Here is a 12,500-nt window from a genome sequence, read left to right on the forward strand (position 1 = left end):
ATTGCCAGCATGGATGTGTTTTTATTTTTCCCTGATCTCTTACAGTTAAAAGTACAAAATCTTTTCATATATTATTAATATTGCTACAGCTAGAGAAACTGACGCATATCCCCTAATAAACTTGAAATTATATACGCTTTTATCTTTTAATTATTTTTTACATATTTCTTACAGGTAGGAGTACATTTTATCACGTATTATTTGCCACAGGTACAGGAACTAACGCGTGTCCTGTAATAAACGTGCAATGATCCTGCGATAAACCTGCACAGGATCTCCTTCTTGTATCCCCCTACAGGCGCCGCGACCTCCGCCTTCGTTAATTACAGATCGTCTTTAATGGGGCCGTATTTTCTTTTACTAAAATGGGGTCTTAAACAAGGGGCTCAAAGGCACTACTTAGTATTATCTTGAGAGAGAGAGAGAGAGAGAGAGAGAGAGAGAGAGAGAGAGAGAGAGAGAGAGAGAGAGAGAGAGAGAGAGAGAGAGAGAGAGAGAGACGAAGGGAGGGAATAATGCAAAGTATAATAATTAAGAGTAAGGGAGAGCAGAGAACAAAGAGAAAAAGAGGAAAATGAAGTAGAAGGGGGAAGGAGAAGAAGAATGAGTAGGAAAAGAAGACGAAAGGAAGAAGAAAATGAAGAAGGATGAGGGGACACACAGACACACACACACACACACACACACACAGACACACAGACACAGACACAGACACACACACACACACACACACACACACACACACACACACACACACACACACACACACACACACACACACACACACACACACACACAGAGAGAGAGAGAGAGAGAGAGAGAGAGAGAGAGAGAGAGAGAGAGAGAGAGAGAGAGAGAGAGAGAGAGAGAGAGAGAGAGAGAGAGAGAGAGAGAGAGAGAGAGAGAGAGAGAGAGAGAGAGAGAGAGAGAGAGAGAGAGAGAGAGAGAGAGAGAGAGAGAGAGAGAGAGAGAGAGAGAGAGAGAGAGAGAGTTCATTGCCATTTTCCTCACACGGTCTCTGAGATTTTCTTTTCGTTAACCTAATTTACGAAGATAAAACGAGGGACGATTCTAACGGGCAGGATCAGCGGCCTCCTGTCTCTATTACAAGCTGTCTTTTATCCTCCTCCTCCTCCTCGTCCTCCTCGTCCTCGTCCTTATCCTCGTCCACCTCCTCCTCCTCCTCCTCCTCCTCCTCCTCCTCCTCTACTAGTGCTACTCCTACTACTAATGCTGGTTTTGCTTTATAATCTCTGTATCTCTTCCTCCGCTTTAGCTTTCTATTTTATTAAACTGTTTTTCCTTCTTAACATAGTTTCCTTCATGAAATATTTGCTCCTCCACTCCCCTGCTGGCACTTCCCTTTGCCCGGATCAGCGTTCCTTCTCCTTTTTATTACGCACTGTGCTGCCTAACTTCTTTTTTTTCCTCTCCTTTCCTCCGGCCTCGAATATATAATCTGTTTAAATAGAGTTTGGATTCGTCTTTTTTTTTTTCCTTATTTAAGTCTGAGCCACAAAAGATCGATCTTCTTTATCGTGTTATATTTGCACATCTAGCTTTGTGGAGGTTGTGTGATTTTTTTTTTTTTTCAATATTTCGGTTCTTTGATCATTTTCCGCGAAGAGATTGTGGATAAAATGAACAAATACAGAGCAGTTTGGAGAGTCCGGTTATAAAATGTTAAGGAAGTAAAATTTGTGCTTTGCTGGTTTATCTCTACAGGATTTAACGAGGATTGGGTGTGATTTTTATTTTACACACACCGAGAGAGAGAGAGAGAGAGAGAGAGAGAGAGAGAGAGAGAGAGAGAGAGAGAGAGAGAGAGAGAGAGAGAGAGAGAGAGAGAGAGAGAGAGAGAGAGAGAATGTGTGTGTGTGTGTGTGTGCGTGTGTATGTAATTAACTCACTGCCCTAATCTGGACTCATGAGAACTAAGATCATAACTATTTTATTGTGTAACAGTATAGTGCGTGTGCTTGTGCGGTAGCATGCTGGCAGGGAATCAGACCCTAAAGGCATCTTGCGGAGCGTCACGAAGCGAGGCGGACACCCAGCAGACCAATTGTCCGACGTCACTGAAGTATACTGGAATGTTACGTGATCCTGGCACACTAGCGGCCTTGCACCTTGGAATGGCGTCTCTCGGCCGCCGCCTTCTGCTGTCGCCGCGTGTGTAGACCTCTAGCTGTCTCATTTGCCGTGAATAACAGAGGGGAAAAGCTTCAGTCGCATATGTATCTGGGATAGCCACGAGCAGTTATGGCCACGAGTGATAGGGAGATGGATGCGCAATGCGGGAGATTGAAAGGCTGAAGTCTGCATGCATGATCGACGGGAATGTGAGAAATAGAGATAGCTGACAAAAGTAAGCAATAGTAATTTAGGGAATCACAGTTACATTAAGAAAAGAGAGATAACAAACCAATACAGTATTCAGGAAAAAATGCAGGTACGTGTAAAATAGAGAGATAATGAATAACAAAGTAGTATAGGGCTGGGAAAAAAATGGAGAAACATGTAAAATAAAAAAGGTAAAGATGAGCAACAAATTGTATAGCGCTTACGAAAAATATAGATAAGAGAAAAATAGAGAGATAAACAACAAACCAATGTAGCGCTTATGAATATACCCAGTGAGGTGATAAATATCGGTGTAAATCTCGCGCAAGTAAATTTAACCACCACCTTAAGAATTTCACATAAAGTAGTTGCTCTCAAGATGAATTTCCAACAACCTAATCTTCCTGAACCTAACCTTAATATATCATTGTGTGTATTTACGGTGGGAGTTTGTAGGAAATTTTGTACTTTTACCTGATGTGAATTTCCTTTGCACATAAATGAAAAAGAATTCTTAGAAAGATCTTACCCAATGTGAACCTTCTGTATACATAAATGCTCAGCCACGTGTATGGTAGAGACGCAGATAAGCGATGATAAGTGTGGCGACGTGACGGTAATTAAAGGGTATCCACGTGCCACACAGACAGCGGTAAAGTGGTAAAGTGTGTAACTTGGGGCATTACCTCCATAAAAGCGGCGTGTTTGGGACAGGTGTAAAGTGGCGGGTCTTCGTATATCACACACAGACACACACACACACACACACACACACACACACACACACACACACACACACACACACACACACACACACACACACACGTACGTGCGCTTGTTCTGCTCACACTCCAGGAAAACAAGCCTTACTTTTCTTCCTCCCCTCGAATGTAATCCAGCAACATTAATATATGAATTCCTGGTTCAATATACCTTGGTGCTTATTTTTGCAGAAAATAAGAATAGCATGATTTAGTAATGTAATTTTTGTGGCTGAAATCCTGCGTGTGTCTACGTGTATATTGGCGTGTGTGTGTGTGTGTGTGTGTGTGTGCTTGGGGGTGGCGGAGGTGGTGGAGGTGGAGGTGGAAAGGGCGTGGGAGTGTAGGAATACGTGGGAGCTTGGAATATCTGGTGAAAATGAAAAGTTTGCCATAGTGGAAAGGGAAGGGGACATTTATTCATTGTGGAGAAAAGTGGAGGTGGGGAATTCCAAGACAAGGAGGAACGGACAGTGGAAGAGGAATTTTTGCTGGTGGAAGGAAGGACTTAGAGAGTGGAAGCCTTGCGTGGGAGGAGAGAAGAGGAGGAGAGAAACTGGAAAGAATGTGGAGATGGAGGAGTGGCTGGCATGGAGGAAAAAGGGAAGGAATAGAAGAATATAAGTAAATAAGAAGGTTGGAGGGAATGGAAGAATGGAAGGAGGGAGAGAAGAGAGAGTGGAAGAAGGGAAGAAGAGATGGAAAAAGGGATTAGAGGATAGAAGGGCGAAAGTAGGGAGTCGAGTGAGGGAAGAGAAGAGTCGGTGTAAGGATGATGATGATGATGAGGAAGAGGAGGAAGAGGATGACGTTGAAGAGAAGGAAGAGGAGGAGGAGGAGGAGGAGGAGGAGGAGGAGGAGGAGGAGGAGGAGGAGGAGGAAGAGGAGGAGGAGGAGGAGGAGGAGGAGGAGGGCTTTCGTGATGAGTGGGAGAAGTTTCGGGAGGAAGGAACAGAGGTTAGAGGTGTTGTATAGGTCGCGTGGGAGAGAGAGAGAGAGAGAGAGAGAGAGAGAGAGAGAGAGAGAGAGAGAGAGAGAGAGAGAGAGAGAGAGAGAGAGATGGGGGGGACGTTGCGTGGTGGCGGTCCCTCCCTCACAAGACCGACGCAGCTGGTGAGGGGCGAGCGCTGGACAGGTTACGATACTCCGGCAGGGCAGAATAAAATGCACTTTTTATTTATTTATTTATCTTTTTTTTCACCGCCGCAAAGTTTAGCACCCGTAACCAGTTCGAAAAAAAATATGTGATTTTTTTTTACAGGATGCTCTTCTTATTTTTTGTGTGTGTGTGTGTGTTTTGTTGTTTGTTGTTTGTTGTTTGTTTGTTGTTGGTGGTGGTGGTGGTATTGTTGTTGTTCTTGTTGTTAGTGTTGCTCGTTGGTTATTGTTGTTGTTGTTGTTGTTGATATCAATACTACTACTACTACTACTGCTACTACTACTACTACTACTACTACTACTACTACTACTACTACTACTACTACTACTACTACTACTACTACTACTATTGCTAATACTAAATTACCATTACTAATACGACGATTACAATGACTACCACCACCATCACCACCAGCACCAACCTTCCCCTTACACCACCACTTCCATCACCACCTCCATCACCACCAACCCTCCCCTTACACCACTAACACCACTAACACCAACAACAACAACAACAACAACAACAACAACAAGCGCCACTATTACTCCCACTAACTTTACCACCACCATTACCACCACCGCCGCCGCCACCTCCGCCACCCACACGGCCATTATTGTTATCACGGACTCTGCAGCAGTACCTGACGGGCCCAATGGGGTGATGGAAGGCTCGGGGTGGTCTGGGGCGATACCTGAGCACACCATCTGGAGGAACGTACGTAATTCTGTACATGTTGCCGCCAGGGGCTACACTAAGGAACCACATAACGAATTGGTCTCAGTCACGCACGCCCTTCTTCCCTTCTTTTTTACTCTCCTTTTTTTTCCCCTTCCTCCTCCTCCTTCTCCTCCTCCTGCTCTTCCTCCTCCAGGGTCTTCTGTAACTCGTCTCCCTGAACTTCCTCCTTTCACTTCCACCCTTCTTTTTTTGTGTATTTTTTGTATTTTTTTTCCTTATTTACTTCATTTCTTTGTCAGGTTTTTCCTTTTCCTGTTTTCTTTTTTTTTTATCTGTTTTTATCTGAATCTCCTCTCTCTCTCTCTCTCTCTCTCTCTCTCTCTCTCTCTCTCTCTCTCTCTCTCTCTCTCTCTCTCTCTCTCTCTCTCTCTCTCTCTCTCTCTCTCTCTCTCTCTCTCTCTCTCTCTCTCTCTCTCTCTCTCTCTCTCTCTCTCTCTCCGGACAAATTGATACAATTCATTTCAACACATAAATCCAATCTGACTTGTTTTGACTCTCGCAACAAGGTTAAGAGCATTCGATTACGTATTTGAATGGCGTGTGAAATCCTGCCCCGTGGAAAAAATTGAATGTTTCTCGTCACGCTCCCGATCCCTGCACGTACGCTGCCTAAATCTCCGTCTGCCTTCCTCAAACCATTACAGCCTCCGAGAAGTCTCCCAGTATCTTTTTTTTTTCTTTTCCTAGCCTCCGGTACATCCCTCAGATCACTCACAGCTGCTGCCCTTTCACCTTTCACCTTTACCTAGTTTTCCTACCTACTGTTTTTTTTTTTTTTTTACTCTCTCTCGGCTTTACCTTTCACTGACACACAACGCGTCTCTCTTTCTACACGTCGGCTACTGTAGATTCACCCACCTACTGTTTCCTGTGTATCTCTATTCTGTTTTTGTTTTCTACCGACGTACCTCTTTCAGTTTCCCTTTTTCCAGCTTTCACCCTTCTAAGTTTTTTTTATATACAGTGCTCAGTCTTTATCTTCCATCGACGCATTCCTTTCCTTTCACCTTTGCTTAACTGCTATATTCTTGCTCCACCTTTATCTTGCACAAACACGCTACACATCACACCAGCAGACATTTTCATCTTCCTACAGTTTTCCGTCTATTGTTGCTCCAGCGTTATCCTCCACTGGCACTGTCCCTTCCGTTCATTGTTTTTAACTCGTCTTTTGTTGCTCGTCTTTTTATATATCCAGTGAAACTCCGCGTATCATATTAAGAGACATTTTCACTTTTGGGAACCTACCCATAGTTGTTTCTTGTTTATTCCCTGTTGACACATTCTTTTTTATTCACTTTTTTTCATAATTCTTCTCTTGTTGCTTCACTTTTATTTTCCACATCACACCAGAAAAACACATGTACTTCCTTACAGTCCTCTTCGTACTTTTTTTTTTTATGTTCGTCCTTCGCCTCCTCCCCTTTTACTTTTTTTTTTTCTAATGACTAATGTTTCTTCATCTCTATTTTGCACTAACACGCCGCCACATGCACGTATATCAAACACTGCGATCTATTTCACCCTTTCCAAGCCCTTCTGTAAATTCAGCTTTATCCTTCATTAACATCCTCCGTCTCCCCTTGCATAGATCACGCGCAGCATCCCCTTCACCTTTCACCTTTCCCCACCTTTCCTATCTACCTAAGTGAGTAAACAAGTAAATTTAATGACGACAGAAGCATGATGTACTTTTATATAAAGTAACGAGCCTGTATAGTAACTGAAACTGTAAAGCTATTTAATCACGACCAGTGAAAGTAAATACCAAAAAAACTAAACCACTAACAAAAGTTTTTTTTTTATACATTAATTGCGTTGTTAAAGAAAGTTGTACTGTACATTCATGATAGATTATGAACCTTTCCTCTCCATTAGTACACTCTAAATCCCTTGTTCAGATTCCTCTTTTGCACTTCCATCAGCCACCCACATCGCTCCACATACGTTTCCCCAATACCTCACTCGCTCTCCCACTAGCTTTCCAGTAAATTAAGTCCAACCATCCTAAATCAGACCTCCCCTCCCCCTTTACTTCACTTCCTGCTGGTTCCCTCGCAGCCCTTCATGCCTCTCCTCTCTCCTCTCCCTCTCATTCTCTCCCGCACACACCTGGTCGCCCTCACATGCCTCGAGTCATGCAGGTATACTGACTGCCTCACCTGCCTTGCCCATTTCTCTTATGTATTCTGTCTCTCTGTCAGGATTTTTGCATACGTGTCCCTCGGTGTGGTTCCGAGGTGGGATATCTTATCTGTTTTCATATGTGTTTCAGATGTTTTTTCCTTCGTGCTTTTTCCTGTTTTTTTTTTATCTCTCGTCTTCCATATTTCTCTTTTTCTGTGGTCTCATGTTTATAATTGGTTTCTCTCTTTATCCTTTTCTTATCCTCCTTCTCCTCGCTGTCCTTGTCCGTTGTTTTCGTGTTCTTTGTCCTATCTTTGTCCTCCTCCTCCTCCTCCTCCTCCTCCTCCTCCTCCTCCTCCTCCTCCTCCTCCTCCTCCTCCTCCTCCTCCTCCTCCTCCTCCTCCTCTTCTCCTCCTTCTCCTATTCCTCTTTCTCCTTCTCTTTCTCCTCCTTCTGGTTTCCATTCTCTCCTTTCTCCTGCAAAGCATCTAACTTTTCTTTTCCAGGTTTCTCATGGTATTCCTTCTCCACCCCGTCCTTTTTTTTTTCTTTCTTTCTTTTTTTTTTTTTTATCTGTGTGACTGTTTTAGTTTCCTTTCTTACTTTGAGGGAAAAGTTTAGCATTGTGTTCTCTCTAAGCCCACCGACCGGCCCTCCACCTTGATCTGGTTCGTGTACCTTGTCTCACTGCGTTTCCTTTGTTCTGTCACTCTTCTCTGCTCATAATATATTTTTTCTCAGTTTTCTTCCTTCCAACGGAGCAAAAATTCAACTTTTCGATATTCATTGCCGTATCTTTTTTTTTATGATTTTTTTTTGCCCTTTTTCCGAGATCATCTTTTCAATTTTCTATCTGGTTTGGGTATTTTTGCTTCCTTATTGTTTTTGGGTGAGTGTGGAGGGTAAATTCTCTCTCTCTCTCTCTCTCTCTCTCTCTCTCTCTCTCTCTCTCTCTCTCTCTCTCTCTCTCTCTTTTCTCATGAAAATGTATAATCTCCTCTAAAACATGTTGTGTCTCGTTTCTTCTTCTTTATCTCTTCCTTCCCCTTCCTTTCATCGCCTCACTGCGTGCTTCAGACTCCCTTCTCCTTCCCATTTACTTCTCGTTTCTCCTTCATACCATCCTGTTTTCCTCTCTCTCTCTCTCTCTCTCTCTCTCTCTCTCTCTCTCTCTCTCTCTCTCTCTCTCTCTCTCTCTCTCTCTCTCTCTCTCTCTCTCTCTCTCTCTCTCTCTCTCTCTCTCTCTCTCTCTCTCTCTCTCTCTCTCTCTCTCTCTCTCTCTCTCTCTCTCTCGCTCTAAATTCCTACTCTAGCGTTCTTCCTCTGTTTACTGTCACCAGAGCCACCTTAATACCACACTTCTCCTCGTTAGCCAAAATTGTGTCCGCCCACCACTTCTCTCTTTCCTGCCCATCTCCCTCTCTCCTCTCTCGTTCCTCCTTCCTTACCTTCATCATGCCTTTTTTTTTGCTCTTTTCGTTTCCTCTGAATCTCTGTCTCTCTCTCTCTCTCTCTCTCTCTCTCTCTCTCTCTCTCTCTCTCTCTCTCTCTCTCTCTCTCTCTCTCTCTCTCTCTCTCTCTCTCTCTCTCTCTCTCTCTCTCTCTCTCTCTCTCTCTCTCTCTCTCTCTCTCTGCTTTAATTTCTTCTTTACGTGTTTTCCTCCACCAGTATATCTCCTCCCTCTTTCCTGCCTCCATTTACTACCTCCTTCTCTATCCCTCCCTGCCTATTTTTTCTTCCTTCCTTCCTTCCTTCCTTCCTTCCTTCCTTACTTCTTTCCTTCCTTCCTATCTTCCTTTCGTTCATTTCTTCTCTCCTTCCCACTTACCTCCCTACCTTCCTTCCTTCGTTAATTTTTTCTCTCTCCCTCTTACCTTCCTTCCTTCCTTCCTTCCCTCTTACTTCTTTATTACATTCTTCCTATTACTTTAGTTTCCGTGCTTGATCTTTTTTTCCTCCCTGCTCATTCCTTTTTGCTCCTCCACGCACTTACTTCATTTGCCTTAATTTCTTCATCTAATCTTTACTTTATGGTCGTCCTTAGTTTTACCATTTTTTTCGCGTCCTGTGTTGATTTTTTACACGTTTTTTTTTTTTTTGGTGCAATGGTTGTTTCGTTTTGATGTGAGATTTTGTGAGATATTCATTTTCCTTTATTCAAAATTGTCATGCTTTTATTCTTGCATTTTTTTTTTTTCGTGTATTTTTCCTGAACTTGAAAACCTGCTGTATGTATTAGTTTTCCTTTTAATTAAGTTCGGTTTTGTATATTTTCTTTGATTTCCATCGCAGTCTTTCGTTCCACAAGGGAGAATTTGCCATATTATCTTTCGTAGGCACTTTCTTCTTTTTCTTGCATTTTTTCCTCTCCTTACGATCTCATCTCCTCGCCTCGCCTTGCACGTTCACCACTCTAATGCCTTGATAGCTGGGGGGCAGAAAGCAGCTTATGGGGGGAAGGACGGGCGAGATTAGAATACATTATCTGGTTATGTGAGTGAATGTTACCTGGGTGGATCAGGGGCCATCTGTTCGCCTCATTACTTGTCATTAACTAGGCCAGGCTTGTGACACACACCTGCGTTAATCCTTTCACGCTGCGCCAGGTGGGCTTGACTTGCCGGCCCCATCTAGGTGTCTCTTTCACTGCTCTGGCTTACGGCTCACCAAACAGGGAAGTGAAGTTTTCTCAGCCCTTCATCCTTCACGCCAAAGCATCGGGGGGGATAAAGTAATGAATTTTACACGAGTTTCGTTTCGTGCGGAAAATTCTGCAAACTAACCTGAAAATTTGTTTACCAGTATGCATTAGATTTTCATGCGTGCGTTGAGGCATTGCGGAAAAATGTGTTTAATATATTCCTTCGCTTCGCTTAGGCAAACAGTTTTGGTATTCTGATTATTAATTATTCGTACAGCATTGCAAATAATTCCAAACAGGACAAGCGCACGAAAAAAAAAAAAAAAAGGAAAAGCGTTAGTGCATCAGTGGTTTCATGAAATACGTCCCCACTCAATAATTTTCAATATACTGAGTAAATTTGTATGAGGCAAGAAAGCCGGACAAGCACACTACGTAAAAATAGTAGTAGTATCTCGTAGTCTCATAAAACACCGTAATGTATTTCCAGTTAGGATAAATTTTCAATACTCTGAGCAAACTTTGTAGTCAAAGCCATATTAAATGGTGTTGTCCGGACAATACATGTGAAGGGAAAAAACAACACCTTTTTTTCATTACTTGGGCAAAAAAACAGAAACGTCATCGAGAGTAATGGAGGCAGCGGGGGAGAGTAGCTGCGTGTCGACAGGTACTCTGTGGCACGCGACATAGTGAAACGCGGCTAGATGTGTCCGGAGAGTTTTATGCGGTGCTGTAGGCAGGGACATAGTGGGCAGTGAGGGTTATGGCCGTGCCGGATGTCTTGCTTACTTCACTCCCGTTAATAAAAGGACTATTGCATTGTTGACTACTGCTGCTGCTGCTGCTGCTACTACTGTTGCTACTACTGCTACTACTACTGCTACTACTATTGCTGCTGCTAGTACTACTACTACTACTATTACTACTACTACTACTACTACTACTACTACTACTAGTTCTACTACTACTACTACTACTACTACTACTACTACTACTACTATTACTGCTACTACTAGTTCTACTACTACTACTACTACTACTACTACTACTACTACCACTCCTACTACTTCTACTGCTCCTGCTACTCCTGCTACTCCTACTGCTCCTACTATTACTACTACTACTACTACTACTACTACTACTACTACTACTACTACTACTACTACTACTACTATTACTACTACTACTACTACTACTATTTTTACTTCTACCAGAACTACCAGCATCACCATCATCACTATTACTAATAACGATAACCTCACACCAAATAAAAACAAAGTCAAAGGAATAAGAGCTTCGCTAAAAATAAGATCAGCATCATACAACAGTGCTCTTAACCCTTCCCTCTACGCGTGTTGTACAACCCACCCTGTGTCTCCTCGTCGCACGTCGGGCTTCGGGTGTGTGTGTGCCCAGCATCTGCCGGATCATGTCCACCCCGGGGCTGTTGTCACACGTCTCACAACTTTCCAAGACTCTCCGCCAACTCGTGTTTGTTTTTCTCACTTTCCCTTTTTCCTTCACTTGCAATATTTTTTTTTCTTTTTCAGTTCTGGCCTCTTGAGAGTGCGGTACTGGTGTGGGTGGGCAGTGCAGCAGAGAAAGGAAAGGAATTACGGTATGTTTGATATTTTTTTTTCCATTATTTCGTAGAGTATAATCGTATCTTTATTGTATTCTTTTATATCTGTTATTGTGTTTTTGCTCTCGTGTTTTTTTTTCCTTTCTTACTCTAATATAGTTTTGTGTTTTCCGGGCGTTGTATGTCGTGAATGCGCTTATCTTTGGTGTTATTTTTTCAGTGTGTTTTTTTTATACGTTTTCGTTTTCTGAGTGCTGTTTGCATATCCATGTTTTTATTATGTTTGCGCTTGTGTGTGTGTGTGTGTGTGTGTGTGTGTGTGTGTGTGTGTGTGTGTGTGTGTGTGTATCTCTCTCTCTCTCTCTCTCTCTCTCTCTCTCTCTCTCTCTCTCTCTCTCTCTCTCTCTCTCTCTCTCTCTCTCTCTGTTACAGCTTTGTGTGTAGGATCAGGAAGGGATCAAGTTACAAGATAGCGGAGATTTGATGTGGTTGCAATGTTGTAACCCAATCTGTCTCTCTGCTCTCTCTCTCTCTCTCTCTCTCTCTCTCTCTCTCTCTCTCTCTCTCTCTCTCTCTCTCTCTCTCTCTCTCTCTCTCTCTCTCTGAGCCAGGAGACATAAGAGTTATTAGTATAAACCATCTAGCCATCCACATAGAAGAACTAGGAGTCAGGTGCAGGAGACAAGATACAGCACTCATCGTAACCCTGATCGGTGGGCGGTAAGCTCGCTACACGTGTGGGGAGGCAGAAGGTTGACATCTCTGCCTAACACGCGTGGGATTGGCTGCCATCTATATTCTACTTCCCACGACATCTCTTATCAATTTCCCGCCAGCAGTCACAATGTTCCCTCTCTTCTGCCCGTTCCCTAGTGGAGTTGCGACGCCGGGAGAACCAATAAAATACTGGCTTTCATGGCAGACTTGGCAGGATGACACTTGTTGTGAATTAATCGAGGCCCACCCCCCCTTCATTGGTTGTGGCGGCTCTGTCTCAGCCACTGCTCAGCGCTTCGTCTTTGTCGTGTGTTGGTGATTGGTTGGCTGAGTGATAGGAAGTGGTAGGATATTGTTGGTGGTGATGTTGCAGTGGGAAGCTCGACGGGTGGTTGTGCGTGATGGGTGCGATGGTGTTAGGGAGTGCT

At 43.3% G+C, this 12,500-nt stretch overlaps 2 protein-coding genes across 9 annotated transcripts in view; one reads left to right on the top strand and one right to left on the bottom strand.

Annotated features, from left to right (window-relative positions):
* LOC135105933 (uncharacterized) overlaps positions 1-12,500 on the top strand; it is a 57,631-nt gene that overhangs the window by 40,836 nt on the left and 4,295 nt on the right. The window contains exon 4 of the mRNA XM_064014658.1: positions 11,324-11,391. Within this exon, the coding sequence (XP_063870728.1) occupies positions 11,324-11,391 (68 nt within the window). The remainder of the gene's footprint in view (positions 1-11,323; positions 11,392-12,500) is intronic.
* Positions 1-12,500, bottom strand: part of LOC135105932 (protein sidekick-1-like) — a 65,952-nt gene that overhangs the window by 38,125 nt on the left and 15,327 nt on the right. The window lies entirely within an intron of this gene.

Source organism: Scylla paramamosain, chromosome 12, assembly GCF_035594125.1.
Source record: "Scylla paramamosain isolate STU-SP2022 chromosome 12, ASM3559412v1, whole genome shotgun sequence".
Taxonomy (NCBI): Eukaryota; Metazoa; Arthropoda; class Malacostraca; order Decapoda; family Portunidae; genus Scylla; species Scylla paramamosain.